Source organism: Propithecus coquereli, unplaced genomic scaffold (assembly GCF_000956105.1).
Source record: "Propithecus coquereli isolate 6110/MARCELLA unplaced genomic scaffold, Pcoq_1.0 Scaffold540, whole genome shotgun sequence".
Lineage (NCBI taxonomy): Eukaryota > Metazoa > Chordata > Mammalia > Primates > Indriidae > Propithecus > Propithecus coquereli.
Window position 1 is genome coordinate 1,445,141 of NW_012151286.1, and position 17,044 is coordinate 1,462,184.

The window sequence follows — 17,044 nt, forward strand, 5'->3', positions numbered from 1 at the left end:
CCCATTAATTTCTTTCTATTTTTAGTAGAGACGGGGTCTCGCTCTTGCTCAGGCTGGTTTCGAACTCCTGAGCTCAAACAATCCGCCCTTCTCGGCCTCCCAGAGAGCTAGGATTACAGGCGTGAGCCACCGCGCCCGGCCCTGGCTCGTTTTATTTTAGCTGATGGTTACATTCCCAGGCTGGTCCGCTTAGTTCACGGGCAGCTGAACTATAGAGTGTGAAAGCGTCGTCTCCTCCCTTGGTAGCCTTGGCTCTCTGAGGGCCGCAGTGAGATGGACGTCAGCAGCGCGCCTCCCAGCAGGGGCCTGGCAGCCGGTGGGGTGGGAAGGAAACGTGGGTACCAGCACGTGCATATAGGTTGTCTCTAAACTTGGGCAGTCCATGAGAATGGGAAACCGGACTGTCCCAGCCCTGAGAGCCTGGAGACTGTCACCAACCCGTTTACAGCTGAAGAAACGTAAGGAACTGGGTATTGGAAGCAGGGAGCCAAGTCAGGATCCACTGTCTAGAAGTAGCCTCATTCCTGCTTCACTTCCTGCCTCAGGACTGCACGTGTGAAGAGTTCTGCCCCGAGTGCTCGGTGGAGTTCACCCTCGACGTGCGGTGCAATGAAGACCAGACTCGTCACGTCACGTCTCGAGACCTCATCTCCAACAACCTTCGGGTCATTCCAGTCAGTGCACAAGAGCACCCTCCCTGCCGGGGCCTTTGCCCTTTTCTTTCTCTTTCTGGCTCCAAGTGGGCCAGACTGAGGCTGACCTTACAAAATGTTGGCTTCCCTATTACCCTCTCCCTTAACCTGATGCCTAGAAGTGCTAGTTCTGGATTCTTCCTGGGCAGAAGCATTATCGGTGCTATGTGTCACCCAAGGACCCTTTTAAAGGCCGTGGCATTGCTTTGACTGAGAAGGCTGTCACCGTACCTCGAAGTGTGGGGCGGCATCCTGAGAGGCACCTCTGCTGCCTCCTCAAGCACCTTTTCCCTGGATGACAGATTGGTGCTGGGAGATGGTGGGCAGAGGAGGTGACTGGGAGGTGAGTGGCTGATAAATGCTTCTGGTTGGGCTCCCTGCAGGTGACATCCCGGAACCGAGATAATGACCCCAATGACTACGTGGAGCAGGACGGTAAGGCACTGGAGTGAGCGGGCAGACACCTTCCTGACCTCGTGCTGTGCGGACAAGAGGGAAGCAGAGGCCAGACACAGCCTCTTGTGCCACCTGGTATCCTTGTAAATGGGATCTAGACCCATTTTCCCAGATGTGCATGGTCTCCTGGTGACACCCCAGTCAGGCTTTGGAGATCCATGCCTCTCCTGCCCTTGGCTGACTCGCACCTCTCCCTGCAGACATTCTCATCGTCAAGTTGAGAAAGGGCCAGGAGCTGAGACTGCGAGCCTATGCCAAAAAAGGTTTTGGCAAAGAACATGCCAAGTGGAACCCGACTGCAGGGGTGGCTTTTGAATACGATCCAGACAATGCCCTGAGGCACACAGTGTACCCCAAGCCCGAGGAATGGTATGTTCCAGATTAGAGTGGAGGCAGGTGTTTAGGGTGGGCGTGGGGGTGGCAATGGCTGCTGGTGACGGAGATGGAGCAGGCTCTCCAAGAACTTAAGTGCCCTAAAAGCAGCGGTAGCAACCTCGTGCTGACCTGTGTTTGACCTCAGGCCAAAGAGTGAGTACTCGGAGCTGGATGAGGACGAGTCACAGGCTCCCTATGACCCCAACGGCAAGCCGGAGAGGTAAGCCGCTGGTCCGACACGGGAAGGCGGAGTGTGTAAGAATGTGGTTGTGGTGCAGGCTCTGAGTCAGGCAGCCCCTCTGCCTGACGTCCCAGGCCTCATAAGCCGAGCAGGGGCCACTAACTGCTAAACTAAGCCTGTGGTGTGGCACATCCCTAGGGCCAGTCATCGTCCCCTTTTGGGTCACTGAGAAAGAGAGGCCCTCTAATTATACAAGTTGTCCCTGTTTTGACTTTGCACCCCCAAAGAAGAGACTCTTGAGGTCCAAGCTGGGGGCAGAAATTTGGACCGAGGCCCTGCAGTGATGAATGTGAAGGGGCTGCAGCACGTGGTCACCACTGACTGGATTTTCCGCGTCAGTATGGGATGCACACACGGAATGGTTTGGGGTTTTCACGGTTCCTTATTAGGTACTGTGGGCTCCTTGGGGTCCTGCAGAGTGGGTTGGGGCCACTCTGTAAGAGGTCTTAGATGGAAGGAGGTCAGTTCCTGGTGGGAACGCAGTCAGGGCCCAGGAGGAGGAGGAAGGGTTGTGGGTGGTCGCAGTTCAGGATGGCCAGCCTGCCTCGCGAGGACTCTCACTGGACTCTCGCCTCCTAGGTTTTACTACAACGTGGAGTCCTGTGGCTCTCTGCGCCCCGAAACCATTGTCCTCTCAGCCCTCTCCGGACTGAAGAAGAAGCTGAGTGATTTACAGACTCAATTAAGCCACGAGATCCAGAGTGATGTACTCACCATAAACTAGCTGCCACCCGCCTGTGTCAGCACAGAGGGATTCAAGCCAGCAGCGGGGTTTTGGGTGTCTGAGAATTCTAGTTCCTGAGATCTGTTCTGCTGTTGCTTAAGCTTCTTGGCAAGTCATCAGTACCAACTAGAAGGGGGTCATAGATAGATTACTAGGGATGTCACTGCTATTCAGGCAGGATAGTTTTTTACTGGCCGTGCCTACTAATAGCCAACAGTGCTCCCCAGAACCCCAGACATCCCTTCCGTCCTGTTTCCTAACACACCTGCAGGGGCTGTGCTGCCTCCTTGCTCAGAACAGCTGAGCTGGACCTCTCCTCTCCTGGTCATTCCAGCTCTTTGCTTTAAACCCTTTCTGCCCAAAAGGAGGCATTTTCACAGTCGTACCTTACGTTTCTGGTGTTAGGACTGAGTGTGAGAATCTTCACTGAGGAAGCCTGTAAACCCTTTTGGTCCTTTCTCCGGGGCCAGCCTATTGGTACTTCAGATTCCCAGGTGTCCTTAATTTGAGACGTAACCTTTTGAGAATAGCCTTAGACCCTGGCTGTGCGCTTCCCCCGCAGATAGACACGATACTTCATTCTCTACCCAGCAGTTATACGACATCAGTCTTCATGGCCTGATCAGTTAGTGTGGGGGCGGGGCAGGGGCCCCTCCCCCGTGCAGTATTCATTTCTCCATATGAAGGTTTTGGCCTTACCCCTTAGCACTGTCTCCAGCTGGGAACAGACCCAAAGCAGTTAATTAGGCAGCCTGGAGAAAACCAGAGATCCAGTACAGAAAGGAAGGGATATTTATTGATTAACAGTAGTTGTCTTTTTAAAAGTGTTTATTTTTGGCAATAAAGAGCACAACATAATCTCCTTCATGCGTCATCGTGCCACTTAGCTGAGCCAGCCAGCTCCGCCTCCCTCCCCAAAGGCCTTTGGACCCCAGTTCCCCTCTTCAGGGAAGCTCATGCCTCTGGGTGGTCCGAGCTGAGCTGGCTAAGCCACCTCCCTGGCTCTAGGGCTCCTTTGGGAGGGGCCTCGTTATCGTCCTCCTGCCACAACTTGAATAGTGGTTATTTACAAGGTCAAGTCCCACAAATCAGAACCCTAAAGTATTTTTTAAAAAACCAAAAACCAAAAAACCACGCAACCAAAGGTTTGATAAGAATAGAAAGATAGCCCTTCTGCATGGTAGTCGATAAATACCAGCACTAGAAAATGAATTGCTTTAATTGCGTTTCAGCAGGGAGCCTCAGCACCGTGTGGGGAGGAGAAAGTGGGAAGGTCTTGCTTTCCGAGTGCTTTCGCTGGCCCAGGGCGGCCAGACACCGGGCGGAGGGGCTCCCTCTGCTGGGGCATTGTCCAGCCCTGGTCAGCGAGAGGGGCAGCGGGCGTGCTCCCCACAGCAGCCCTGCCTTCCTCCGCAAGGCTGAGGGAGTCGGCACCCCCAGCCCGAGGGCATCTGCTCAGCCTACTAAGCAGGAAGGAGCCTGTGTGGAAATTGCATTTTAAAACCAGATTTTCACCTGAGGCATCAACCAGATGTCACCTCTGCTTCAGACTCCAAGTACAAGGCTGGCAAGTGACACAGTGGAAATTTAGATCCTTCCTGTGCCATTCTAGGCCCAGAGGAACTGGGAAGCCACCTGCTGTCTCGGGCCCTGGGCTGCCTGGGAAAAGCCAGCAGTCAGAATGCCAGCCTTGAGTTCTGACTGTCCCCCTCCTCTGGCCCTGGGCAGTTCAAACAGGTCCTGGCAGCAGAGGGGTGTGCCACGGAGGACAGGGAAACCGCTGCCCTCGTACTCAAAACCAGCCCTGACCGTGGCCTGGTTGTGGGATTAAAAAATGGGGATGTGTTGGCGGGGAGGGATAGAGGGGGCAATCTCATTAATATAGAATATGTCATAAGCCATATATATTAAAATCATTAACAGTATATAGTCCCACGGTAGCGCCAGCCCCTCACACATGCTCAGGTGGTGTGGCCAGCCCTTTGCCTTGTCCAGCCTCACCCTTGGGGGCAAGGAGGGGACAGCTTGCCCCCTTTCTCCAGGCTCTTGGCCAACAGCCCCTTGGGGCTGGCTGTCCACCGTACGCTGCAGGCAGCCCCCAGCAATCTTATGTGTTCGCCAGCGCTGCTGTCACTGGGATGGGGTCTTGGCCTCGCTGCTGTCCCCCTGGCTGGGCTTTGGCTTTAGCAGGATGAATCTGTTGAGGAGGTCCGTTTCTGAGCTGGCCTGGGCTGCCCCATACCCCTCATCTGTGGGCACAGAAGCAGCTCAGAACTGAGATCTAGGTCAAAAGACCCCTGCCCAGCAGGCCCCATCCCCACAGAGCCTGGCAGTAAAGAGCACAACGTACCCTCCTTCACGTGTCCTCGTGCCACTTAGCTGAGCCAGCCAGCTCTGCCTCCCTCCCCAAAGGCCTCTGGACCCCAGTTCCCCTCTTCAGGCTAGCTTGTGTCTCTGGGTGGTCACTCTGTAGGTGTGGGGCACGGAAGTGACTCACCGGCATAGCTGGAGGCTTCGGCGATGTTCTGGGAACCCGTGATGTGGTGCCAGTAGGCACTGCGGGGCAGCATGGTGGTGGGTGTGCAGGGGTACGAGTAGTGTTCTGTGCCCTTGTTCAGCAGCTGTGGGGTAGAGGGGAGGGGCCCTCCTGTTAGCTCCGGGGACAGCCCAGTACCCTGCCTGCCTCCACACATGGCAGGAGACTTAGCGGGCAGACCCCAGGCACCTGCCTCCCCGCACGCTGGACTGATGGCCACCGCTCACCCTCACGTTCTTCTCCATCTCCAGCAGGACCCGCTTGTGCTGCTCGGCGATGGCCAGGGTGGCACTGTGGACCCGCTGGTAAATCTGCTCCCCCTCCTGTGTCTGGAAGGTGTAGAGCCCTTCGCCAGCATCGCACATCCTGGGGATGCAGGAGACACGGGGGCAAGGTGGTGGGGACGCCACCACAAGCTGTGGCTGCACCCCCGGCCTGGGGAACAGCAGGGCTGTGGTCTGGGAATCTGACCACACGGTGCAAACGTACTGAGCATTTTCCGTGAGTTAGGTGGGGTGGTCTAAACGCTTCACGGAAATTAACCCAGTTTTCTCCACCACCACCCTCTTGGTCTGTGCATTACTGAATTTCCTCATTATTATGTGTTTTCTCAAACAATTTTACAGATGAAACCGAGGCACACAGGAGACAAGTAACTCGACCGAGGTTATACAAAGGATTATACAGAATTTCAGTGTAAACAAGCTGACTCCAGAGTTCAAGACAGGGGATACCAATCCTCACCACAATTCTGTGAGGGTAGCTACTTTTATTGTCACCTATTTGACAGATGAGGAAACACACTGAGGTCCACAGTCACAGAGCTAGTAAGTGCCAGTGCCAGGACTCAACTCAAGCCCAAGCAGTCGAACTTTTGGTAAATAGCTTCACTGGATCTGCCTGCCATGGGCAAGTTACTTTTCTGAGCCTTGGTTTCTTCATCTATAAAATGGGAACATTACATTCCCCTTTGGATCACTAGGCCAATAAATAAATCAAGTTCCTACACGGTGCCTGACACAGAGCGAATGGCAGCCACCACTGTGACCACAGAGGGACAGGGGTGGGGAGGCTAGAGGGTCCTACCGGCCAGCCTCAAAGGTAAAGCGTGTGGCGTCCCGGCCATAGCGGCGCAATGAGCAGAGGGGCCACGAGACGAGCTTCACGCGGGGGTTGTGTATGTCCCAGAGGTAGATGTTCTCGTGGGTGATCTGCAGCTTGCACTCGCCGTACACGTCCAGGTTGGGGCAGGGCAGCAGGAAGACATTGAAGCGGTCTGCAGCAGGAGGGAGCACAGTGGGCCTGGAGATGTCCAAGAGAGGGCCCTCCTCCCCTCCTCTTCCTCCCCTCCCCTCCCCAACCCCAGGGCCAGGGCCAGGCCTCACCTGTCTGCTCACACTGCACCCCTGGGGCCAGGAGATCAGGCTCTCCCAAACTGATGTCGTTTAGCCGTGACCCCAGACACTCCACGGATAATGTCTTGTACCATTCTTCAGCCTCCAGCTCTGCAGAAAACGGGACCTCAACATGCTGCCAGCTCAGCATCCCCAGCAGCTGACCCGCCTGCCTCAGGCTGCATTACCCCACCGTGCCCAGAAGGGAGGGCAATGGCAGTGGATTCCGCCTGCCTGCCCTACCTCGATTCTGGGGGCCTGCTCCCTCAGAGGCGCCCCGCGTCACCATCTCCACCCAGGGCTAGCCCTGCTCTGCCTCCTGGCCAGACCGCCAGCCATGCCCAGGGAGACCACACGGAGGCCTGCGCCCCAGTGCCTCACCTGAGTCGCAGGTGAAGGTACGTGCCGAGTCATCCGTGAATATGATGGCCACCGCCTGCCGCTTGGTCTCCTTGGGGAGCCGTGTGACACATTTGACATTGCTGATCTCAGTCACCTGGGACAGCATCCACAAGGGACTTAGCCAGGTTAGCGTGCCCCCCCCCAGCATCCCCCATGGCTCTGCCACCCCCAGGAGGGTGCTGTCAGACCTCAGGACTCAGCAAATCGTCTTTGCTTACGGGCTGGGGGAGCTAGGGCCCAGGCCCCCTAACCTTGGGGCAGCCTCGCAGGCACACTGACTTCTCATCCGGATACTTCTCCAGCCGCTGGGGCCCCTTGCTGGAGGATTTCCGGAACACCAGCCAGCACCTCCGGTAGATCTGTGGGGCAAGATGGCAGGGGGTCAGGCCTACCCGGACCGCTCCCACCCCAGCCAGCACGGCCCTGCAGTTGCCCCGCCTGCCGCAGGGGGCACTGCCGCAAGCCTTCACTGGAGCCCCAGCCTGGGGCAGCCTGGGGCGGCGTCACCAGCAGTGCCACCTCCCTGGGAGAGAGCCTGTCCCCAAATCGAAAGGGCGTCACTTCTTGGCTGGCTCCAAAATGCTGTTCCATAAAAGACTCTCTTCTGAGTTAGCGTGGACTGTGCACACAGCTCTGAATTTACTATAAGTAGCCCACATCTGTTCAGTGCTTCCTACTCATACATTTTGTTACTAGCACTCTTCACAGTCTTAGGGCCACTCCTCAGGTCAGTTCTGTTAACATCCATCTTATAGATGGGGAAAGAGAGGCACCAACACAGCTAATAATGGCGGTGCTGGTACTGACCACAGGCTGTCTAGACCCAGAGTCGACCCGACCCTCGTAGCCCACGGCATGTGACGTCGGCCAGGGCTCCGGCAGTGCCAGCCACAACCGAGGAGTCTTCCTGGGGACTGGGATTAGACGCCTGCCCGCTGCCAGGTCCCACAGCACCACACCCCTCGTTCTCTCTCGGTGTCGGTGACCCCCACTCTTGTCTCCAGGGGCTCTCCCGCATCCTCTTTCCATCCCCCTGCCAGCCCTGAAGAGAGGAGGCCAGAGCATTTTCCTGCCCCGGCTGGGAAGCCAGAGGGTGTCGGGGGTAAAGGGGCAGAGCCAGGAACACGGGTTACCCCACAGCACGGCGCCCTTCCTCCCGTCCCCACCACTGCCAATGCCCCTGTGCCTCCAACCACCTCGATTCTCTGTGGCCTGTCAGACACCTGAGGAGTGGCCCCAGCCACCCGCCCTAGGTGCTGACTTATCTTCCCTCGCCCCTCCCTCCCGCCTCGGGCTCTGTTCAGCCCCGAGTCTGTGGCTGGGGTTGTCCCCTCCTGTCACCAGGCACTCCAAAAGCCCGGCGTCTCTGGCGTTCCTCTCGCCAGCACACAGGGAGACAGGGGTGGCCAGAGCAGAGCAGGAAAGGTGAAGGGGCCTCTGGGCCCCACTCGCCCCTCAGCCCGACTCTGCCATGGGGGCGCCAGGTCCCTGGCAGGCAGGGTCACAGGGCGCAGTAGGCCTGGGCAGTCCCCATCCCAAGAAGCCACTCAGAGCCAGGCCATTTCTGGCTCCTGTCTGGGTCCCTAGGAGGTATGTTTGCCCCTACACCCCAGACCCCGGCCCAGCACCTGGCCTGGCCACCCGAACCGCGGCAGCCCTCGGCTCCCAGCTGCGGGGCACCTGTAAGGCAGACGCTGAATTTTATTCTCAGAATCCTCACTGGCGGCCGGGCAGCCTCGTTAACAGAGCTCTGCTAAACAGTGAATGGCCACAGGAAGGGACAGCGAGTGAATGGACGGACGGATGAATGAGCGCTGCTGACCCAGATACACCCTGCCAGGGTGGGCTCCCAGCAGCCCGCGGTGGCAGGGGCAGAAGGCCTGGGGGCCTGAGCACCCCGGTTGCCTGGTTACAGGGTACACACGCGCAGCCCCAGGGAGCCACTGCGCTCAAGAGCCCTCCTTCCCACTTCTCCCAGGGCTTTGATCGGCGCTTCAGAAACACTCCGACACAGCCTGCCCTGCCGGGAGCAAGGCCCTGGCAGGTAGGAGGGTCGCGCCGCGCTTCCAGCCCTCCCCCCACCTCTGGGCTGAGACAGGAATGGCTGCTCGGGAGTGACTGCAGCCCCTCACCTCAGGGGAAGTGAGGCTCAGGTCTGCAGAGGGAAGCTGAATTCCCCGCATGGGGGGGACCCCACCTCCCAACCCCTCCCCCTGGCTGTGCCCACCTGTCAGCCACTTGGGCTGTCCCTGTGACTGGTGCCTTCTTGGCACGCTCCGCCCTGGCCAGGGCCTCAGCCCGGCTGGCCCCTTGGGGACATGCTAAGTCGAGGCCATAGGAACAGGAGTGATGTTAGAAGCTGGGCCCCTGCTCCCTTGGCCTCCCTGCCTTGGCCCCAGCCTCTCTCTTTGTTCCGTGCTCCAAGTCAGCGGGCCGCATCCCTCTCTCAGGAAGAGCAAAGTAGCTGACGGCTGCCAGGGCCCTGTCCCTACTAGACTGGGGCCCCCAAACTGGGGCTACGAATTCAAATTCAGATAAGACTGCAAACATGCCTACCAGCTCAGCCCTCCCAAATGATCACCCACCTGGCAGTGAGCCGCTGGCCCCTGCCTAGACTGAACATGACCCCTCGGGGCCACAGGAGGGGAGGAGGGGCACGAACCACCCTCTCCAAGCCCAGCCCTGCTCTGTCTGATGCCCAGGCAAGGAGGCCGGGTGTCAGATCCCTGCTCCTCCCCTCCTCAGCCTCCCCCACCCCACTCCGGCTGCGCCCACCCCCACCCCATCAAGGCAATGGAGGAGGGAAGGGAGGGACAGGAGTCCCAGGTCACACACAAGACTTTGGGCGACCTCAGTCACCGAGGCTTTCCTTCCTACTGGGGAGGGGGCAGCTGCCAGACCCTCCATTGGAGGTGGGGGGTTGGCAGAGGCATAGTGGCGGCTCTCGCCAACCTCATCAAGATTGTTACTCGGATCCATGCGGCCCCCACTCATGCCTTCTGAGGGGGTGTCACCAGTTGAGGGCTAAAGGGGCGGGAAAGGGTGGGTGCCCTCCAAGGCCTCCACACACCCAGCTCAGGGCTGAGCGCGGAGCCACCTGCCAACAACTTGGAGGGAAGCAGCCCGTCCCAGGGCAACGGGTCATTTTGCCCAAAGTTCTCATGTGGAAACCACAGAAATATCAGCTCTGCACCCCTCCCGCCAGCCCTCCCCACAACCTCCCACCCTCCTTTCAAACACTTTTCTTTGACATTGGAAACCACCACCCAAAATGCAATAAATACGCGCACACAGAAAGCAGCGGGAAGCAGGGGGGAGGAGGTACTCAAAGGAAAAGGGGCCAGGAGAGGGGAGGGGAGGCGAGAGAAAGGAGGGGAGGCCACGGGAAGAGAGAAGCTGCTCTCCGCTCAGACACAGCCCAGCATTTCCAGCCGCTCCTGCGGTGGCAGCGACAACTTCAACAATAGCAGAGGAGCCGCCTGCCCATCGGCCGAGGCCACCGCTGGCCCAGCCAGTGGCCCAGCGGCCGGGATGCCAGCCAGCCCTGCTGGGGCGGGGGCTGCCGCAGACAGAGCCCAGCCCAGGCACATGCCAGGCAGCCTGCTGGCGACAAGCCTCGAGACCGCAACGCACGATGCCCGGCAGCCACCACGCCTCCGGCTCACTCCTCCCCGACACCCAGCCCTCAGCGGCGCCCCGCTGCGGGCCAGGGTCGCTCACCCCGAGCTTCCTGCTCTTCATCTTCACGTAGCCTTGCTTGACGATGTCGCTGAAATTGGTCGCCATGGTTTCTCCCCCGTGCCTGGTCCCCGGGGCGCCAGGCCTGGGAGGCGAGGGGAGGGATGCCCAGGTGCCCGGTTGGCGGCACCTCCGATCACCTGTTCCAGACACGCGGGCTGCCTGGCCGCTCCTCACCTCGCCCGCCTCAGCATTGTTCTAGCAGCTCCTTCGCCCGGCGCCAGCTGGAAATGAAAATGACAGGGAGATTAGACAGTGACATCTTTCTCTTCCCCTCGCTGTCTCGCTCTCTTTTTTCCTTCCTCTTCCCACACTCCTCCTCCTCCCTCCCCTTCCTCCTCCCGCCCTTCTTCCTTCCCTTCCCTCCCCACCCCAGGACGGCAGAACCATTCAGGAAAACCGAGGTGGAGGCAGCGGAGGAAAATGGTCCAGCCCAGTCCCCTCCCTCACGGCTGGGGCTGGCAGTTAACCCCTTCCTGGGAGGACCGGCTCCCGCTCCGCAGGGGGAGGTGAGGGCGGAGGGCGAGAGGCGGCTGGGAGCCCTGGCCCCGGGTCTAGTCTAGGAGCTACTGTCCCTCAGCCCTCTGGGCCCTGGCCCTATCAACTGTCACAACTCTGGGGCCGATTCAGGGCAACTTGCCAAAAGCAAAACCCCCTCATAGACCCACCCCCCCAGCTTTCCCAGAGATGGGGGAGGGGCGTCCAAGAAGATGGCCAAGAGTCTGGTGTCCGAGTGAGCCCCACACTCCGCAAGGTTAACGACAAGTGGCCTTGTCAGCTCAGCAGCCCCCCAAATCCCTCTGCCCCACCCAGTCCTGTACCTGGTTCTCTCTGAGAATCATCACGTCAAGCCCACCCAGGCCCTGCTCCCAGCCCCTGGAACTCCGGGTGCTGCTTCCTGGGTGGGAGGGCAGAGTCCAGCAGGGCGGGCCCCAGATAAGCCTCAGGAATGCTGGGCTGGCTGGAGGTGGCCTCCGTGGAAGCAGACGCCTCGCCCGGCCTGGAGCTGGGAACACTGGCCAGTCTGTGAGGGTGGGGTCTGGCCAGGCCAAGCAGTGCCCCCATGTCCTGGGCACGGGCTGGAGCTAATTACAGGACCCAGCCCAGACAGATGCAGGAGACAGTGTGGGCACCAAGGGGAGGTCAATATGGAGCAGCAAATGGGGGTACCAGCAGGACCACCCCAAATCAGGCAGATCAACAGGTAACGAAGACTCAGACTCGGGGGGATCTCTGCAGTGACCCAGTCTAACATTTCATTTCACAGATGGGAAAAGAACGCCCGGAGAGGGCAAGCCACATGGCTAAGGTCACACAGCAAGCCCAGGGCACAGCCAGGGATGAATGTGAAGTTCTGGGGTGGGTGATGGAGGCTGACCTGGGCGAGGAACGGACTGTGGCCTGGCTGCCTGCCACCACCTAAGCCTTCTCTGCCATCCAATCTCAAGGGCAGGGCTAAGCCAGCAACGTGACCCTCCCCCCCACACCTCCCCCCCACACCGTGTCTCCAGGATCACTGGGTGGGAACAGAGCATTTCTGGGGTCAGCTGGGTATCTGTGCTGCCAGCACAAGGCCCTGGGGCAAGCGTGGTGCTGGATCTGCCAGCAGCTTGGCACTAATGAATCTCCGGGAGGCCTGTCTGTTGAGTCCCTAACAAGGAACAAATGGGGCTACCCCGGTGGGCACCCACAAACAAGCGGAGGGGCACCGAAGGTAGTGCTCCCCTACCCCACTTGCACCCTGAGGGCCCCTCAGCTCCCCTCCTGCCCATCCACTCCTTCCACCCCAGCTCAGTCCAAGACCCTCCCACGCCCAAAGGGTCTGCCTGCCGCCCGTAAGGTCTGGTCTGGGGTTCCCTCACTGGCACTGATCCCTGATGGCCCTGCCGCCCCGGGACTCTGGCAGTCAGAGATGGGGCAATTTTCCCAGCTCTGTCTCCACTGCCTGTCCCTGGGGCTGCCTTGTCCGCAGGGCAAGGACCAGCTCGGTGAGGTCCCCTGCAGGGTGACTAGCAGGTTGTGGTCCACAGCGCGGAGGCCCCTTTCGGAACACAGCTACAAGAAGCCACTGGGCCCTGGGTTCATCCGAGGCAGCCCCGACATGGCACAACCAGGAGTGTGAATCCAGTTGGCCGTGTAGTCCCAGGCAAGCCACTTAACTTCTCTGTGCCTCGGTTTCCCCATTGGTAAAAAGTGAGAATAACTCCACCTACTTTAAATGAGGAAATGAATCCATGAGGCACCTGCCTGCCCACTTTGGACAGAGCTTCTGCCTTGAAAACTCCAAGGGCTGTTTTTGTTTTGTTTTTTTTTTTCAGGAGCTGCTGCGCGGATGGGGCTGGGAAACTACCAGAAGGCAGCCTTCCACCTGCCCAAGGCAGGCCTGCTCCTTCCCGGCTCCATCAGTCATCTTCCCAGTGGCCACCCCCCAGTGACTGGGGCCGCAAGCCCTCAGGAGTGCTCCTGTCTGTCCATGTCCTACCCTGCCCCGTACCCCAGGCCCAGAATCAGAGCCACAGAAATAAACCAACAGGAAGAGCGACCTTCGTCGGGACACCTGGGTGGTGAGGTCGTGGTAGTTTACTCTGACCCCAAGTCACAGGGGCTCCTGGCCACACTCAGTCCCTAACGAGGTTTGCAACAGCAAGACCCAACCTGGGACCCAAAATGGTACGGCAAAGGGGAACGGGAAGGTCAGGAGGGAGGGCGAACGGCCAACGGTGGGACCCACAAATCTGACAGGCAATGAGGTCAATGTGGGGTCACCCAGAGGGACTGCACTGTGGCGAGAGAGGCGGCCCCCACACTGAGCCTGTCAAAGCCCAGTGTGGCATCAAGGAGTGGAGGGCAGCTGAGGCCCAGCAGGTCAGGAATGGGGCCCAGGCAGCCCCTGCCCTGCCTACCCCTGGGGCCACTGTCCCCATCACTCGTGAGCCACCGCCAGCCTCTCACAGGCCTACAGCAGGGAGTAATGCCCACTAAGTCGAGAGGACCTGAGGTGTCTGGCGCTTCCCCAGCACTGGGCATGAGGCCTGTGACTCTGAGCAGCCACCAGGGCTAAGAAGCCACCCCGCTCAAGGTTCCGGTGGGTGGGGGGAGCAGGGCCCCCCCATCCCTCCTCCCAGCCTGGCATCAACACTGCTGCTCAACCAAAGACCAAACCTGCCCTAGGCCAGGCACCGCAGGCTCCTCTCCCCAGGAAGGGCAGGTGTCCCTGGGCCCTCCCTGCCCACCTGCCCCACAGGGGAGCACCCCCTCCCTGCACCTGGATTCTGCCTGGAGGCTTTGGCTCCAGAACAAACGCTACTCGCTGAGGCTGGCAGCCAATGACTGAGCAGGAGAGGCTGCCTGCCTGGCTGGGCGCCCCCCACCCCACAATAGATCAGATCTTATCAGGGCTTCAGGGACAGCCCTACCTGGACACCATCTCACTTTCATCTGGCTGTCTCCACCCCATGGCAAAGATCCCATCTGTGGGATTCTCCCCAGCACCAGGGACATTTCCCAGCCCCTGCTGGCCTGGCCCCCTCGCCCCGCCCTACCGTGTGTGATTATCAGGGGCCAGCAGGGAGTGCCCCCGTGCAGGTCCCCATAAGGGGCCTCCACCCAAAACACTGTCTCATCCAAGGTGGGTGCAAAGGCAGACCAAATACCCAACTAGGCAGAGAGGAACGGTGGGAGGAGGGGACATCTGAACAGCTCCGGACCCTTAAGCCAGGAAAGTGGGGCTGCGCTCCCCCCATCGCTGCCACTCTGTTCTCCCCTGGTGCCCTGTCCCCCCTCAACATGCCAAACTCCCTCCCACTGCATTTGCTGTTCCCCACCATCAACACTGTTCCCTCACATGGTCTCAAGCTTCATTCCACCACTTCGTTCACGTCCTCCCAGAGGCCTTCCCTGACCACCCTGGCCAAAGGGACCCTGCTAGTCAGCCTCTCTCACAACACCCAGTGTCACCGTCTTCATCACACACGTCATCATGGGATTTTGTTGTTCTTCATCTGTCTGTCCCTTTGTTACTCGACCACAGACAGACATCTACAACGTCAGCTTCCTGGTGGCCAGGCCTTGTCTGTCTAGCTAATTGCTCCATCCCCGCTCCTAAGATGGTGCCTAGTGCAGAGCCGGTGCTCAATATTTGGGGACCAAACAGGTAAGTGTCTTCAGGATTTGTCCCCCTCATCCTCTCTCCCACCACCACCACCACCGCCCATCTGGCTGGCCCAGCTCAGCTTCCAGAGGTGTGTGAGCAGCCCAGTGGGCTCCCACCCCCCGTCCCAGCGCTGCCTGGTATGGCCAGAAGATTGCTAGACTGTTGTTACTGGAGAACCAGCTGTGCCCAAGACCCACAGTGTGGTTCAAAGCTGCCTCAGGGAAAAGCGTGCTGCTGACACTGTGTCCAGGCCCAGCCGGGCAGCCCCACCTTGGCCTGGGGTGGGGGGTGAGGTCATGCCCAGCCCTGCTGCCCTGCCCAGGAGGGAAGGACTAGGAGTAACCAGTGCCCAGGCACAGCGAGGCAGGCAACTGGGCAAGAGAGGGCACAGCTCCTGGGATCCGTGGAGGTAGGGGGGACAGGAATGGCCCGTGGAGCCACAGCCCTCTGGAAGGGGCCAGAACAGAACACGCCCAGGGGCCAGAACAGAACACGCCCTAAGCAGGCCCAGCCCCTGCCTGCTGTGGTCGAGACTGCTAGAGCTGAGGCCAGGCCCCTCACCTCCCCTGATCATCAGACCCCTACACAACCCCCATATCCACTATCCAAATGCCCTGGCAACTGCCCTGTCCCCATGGCTCGGGACAGACAGGCTGCACAGAGCCCCTGCTCTGCCCACATCACCCAAGTGCCCAGTGCCGGCTCAAGCCCCTTTGGGAGGACAGAAAGCATTTAACTGGACCCAAGACCTCCGGACCCAAGTGGGAGAAGGTGGACAGGACTTCCGGACCAAGAGAAAAAGGTTCAAGGACAGGAGGCACTGGCCAGGAGCTAGGCTGTGGGTATAAATGTGCAGGAGGGGGTGGGCAGTGGGCGCCTGCTGGGCTATAGAAAATAGTCTGTTGGAATTTGGAGGGGCTGAGAGAACACAGGGCCCTGGGGGAGCAGGGAGGAGGCTGGGGGCTGCCACGGGCTGGGTTATGCCCCTTCCGGATGGCAGGCCCAGGGAGCGCAGGGCCTGGGTTTCTCTGACGGGGTAGGAGTGGGAGCGGGTGAGGTCAGCTCCCGACCTGGGGTCCCCTGGAGAGGAGCGCTGGGGGTGGGGAGGGCGCGGGGAGTTTCGGGGCCCGGGCGATGGCTTCGGGGGGCGGGTCTCTGAGCACCCCTCCTCCCCAACAGAGTAGGAAGGTCCCAGGGGTTGGAGAGTCCTCGGCTTCGGGAAGTGACTCAGGGACCCCAGGGGTGGGAGTGAGCGAGGGTCGCGCGGCGCGGCCTAGGTCCTCCTCCCCGCCTCGCGCCCCCCTGTTTACCTGGGCGCCGAGGCCCGGGCCGGGGGTGCCTGCTCGGCGGGACGGTGGGGCCGCGGGGCAGGCTCATGCCCGCGTCACGGCGCGGCCGGCGGGGGCGGCTGGGCGGCGGCGGCGCCGGGCCGCAGGCGGGGACGGCGAGGGAGGCGCGGCCGCCGGCTGGGCTCTGGCTGGAACCCGGCCGGCTCCCTCCTCGGCCGGTCCCGCCGCGCCGCCCCGCCCCACCCCGCCTCCCGGCGCCGGCCCCTACCGTATTCCTCCGAGCCGCGGGGCACGCGCTTCCGCGCCCGCACCCACCCCCTCCAGGTCGCCTTGGGTGCCCCGCCTCAGCCCCTGCGCCCCTCCCCGGGCCCCAAAGCCCAATCTCACATGCCTCTCAGCCCCTGAGAGCTGAACCCCACCTCAGCTCCCAGCCCCCTAATCGCACCCCCCAACTTCAAGAATCACCCTCCCATTGCTCCCCGACCCCTTTCACCACGCCCTGGGCCCTCCGCAGCCCGGCCGCCTGCAGCCCCCCAGCGACCTCCTCAGGAAGCCACTCGGGCGCCGCTCTCTCGTGGCTTCCTCTCCACCCTCAAAACAGCCAGTTTCCCCGTTCTGGGTCCCCCAAGACTTGGCCCTCAAGTCCAGATTTCATTCTCCTCCGTCGCCATTCCCTACCCCCCACCCCCACCCAACTTCCACCCCACACTCACCGCTGCCCCTCAGGCCTGCGCAGGTGCCTGGTCGCTGCCCCGTGGGAGTCACAAACGACAGGCCTCGGCCTTGCCAGGCAGGGCCCAGGGAAATTGCCAGGGCCTCCCGCGGGGAAGAACTGTCTCCCCCTCTACTTTTCCTGTTTGCCCCCTTTTACACTAGGGCTTCTCAAGGTGTGGTTCCCGGACCAGAAGCATGGTCTCACCTTGAAACTTTTTAAAAATACAAATTCCCTGCCCCACCCCAGACCTATGAAATCAGAATTTCTGGGAGCTTCAACCAGAAATCTGTGTTTTAACCGGTCTCCAGGTGACTCTGCTAACATTGGAG

The 17,044-nt window shown here is 60.2% G+C and overlaps 2 protein-coding genes across 3 annotated transcripts in view; one reads left to right on the forward strand and one right to left on the reverse strand.

Annotated features, from left to right (window-relative positions):
• POLR2C (polymerase (RNA) II (DNA directed) polypeptide C, 33kDa) overlaps positions 1–3,350 on the forward strand; it is a 9,469-nt gene extending 6,119 nt beyond the window's left edge. The window contains exons 5-9 of the mRNA XM_012657441.1: positions 546–674; positions 1,076–1,127; positions 1,349–1,517; positions 1,669–1,743; positions 2,344–3,350. Coding sequence (XP_012512895.1) covers positions 546–674; positions 1,076–1,127; positions 1,349–1,517; positions 1,669–1,743; positions 2,344–2,488 — 570 coding nt within the window. The 3' untranslated portion in view covers positions 2,489–3,350. The remainder of the gene's footprint in view (positions 1–545; positions 675–1,075; positions 1,128–1,348; positions 1,518–1,668; positions 1,744–2,343) is intronic.
• Positions 3,304–11,438, reverse strand: DOK4 (docking protein 4). Of its 2 annotated transcripts, none has more exons than XM_012657440.1 (9): positions 11,380–11,438; positions 10,541–10,782; positions 7,072–7,179; positions 6,800–6,914; positions 6,410–6,529; positions 6,111–6,300; positions 5,252–5,390; positions 4,986–5,109; positions 3,304–4,685 (listed from the first exon to the last, which is right to left on the reverse strand). In XM_012657440.1, the coding sequence occupies exons 2-9, from the start codon at positions 10,604–10,606 to the stop codon at positions 4,672–4,674; spliced, it is 876 nt and encodes a 291-aa protein (XP_012512894.1). In that variant the 5' UTR covers positions 10,607–10,782; positions 11,380–11,438; the 3' UTR covers positions 3,304–4,671. The 2 variants fall into 2 exon arrangements, with proteins under 2 accessions (XP_012512894.1, XP_012512893.1); XM_012657439.1 differs by having other exon boundaries at positions 3,690–4,737.
• Between the last annotated feature and the right edge of the window lie 5,606 nt (positions 11,439–17,044).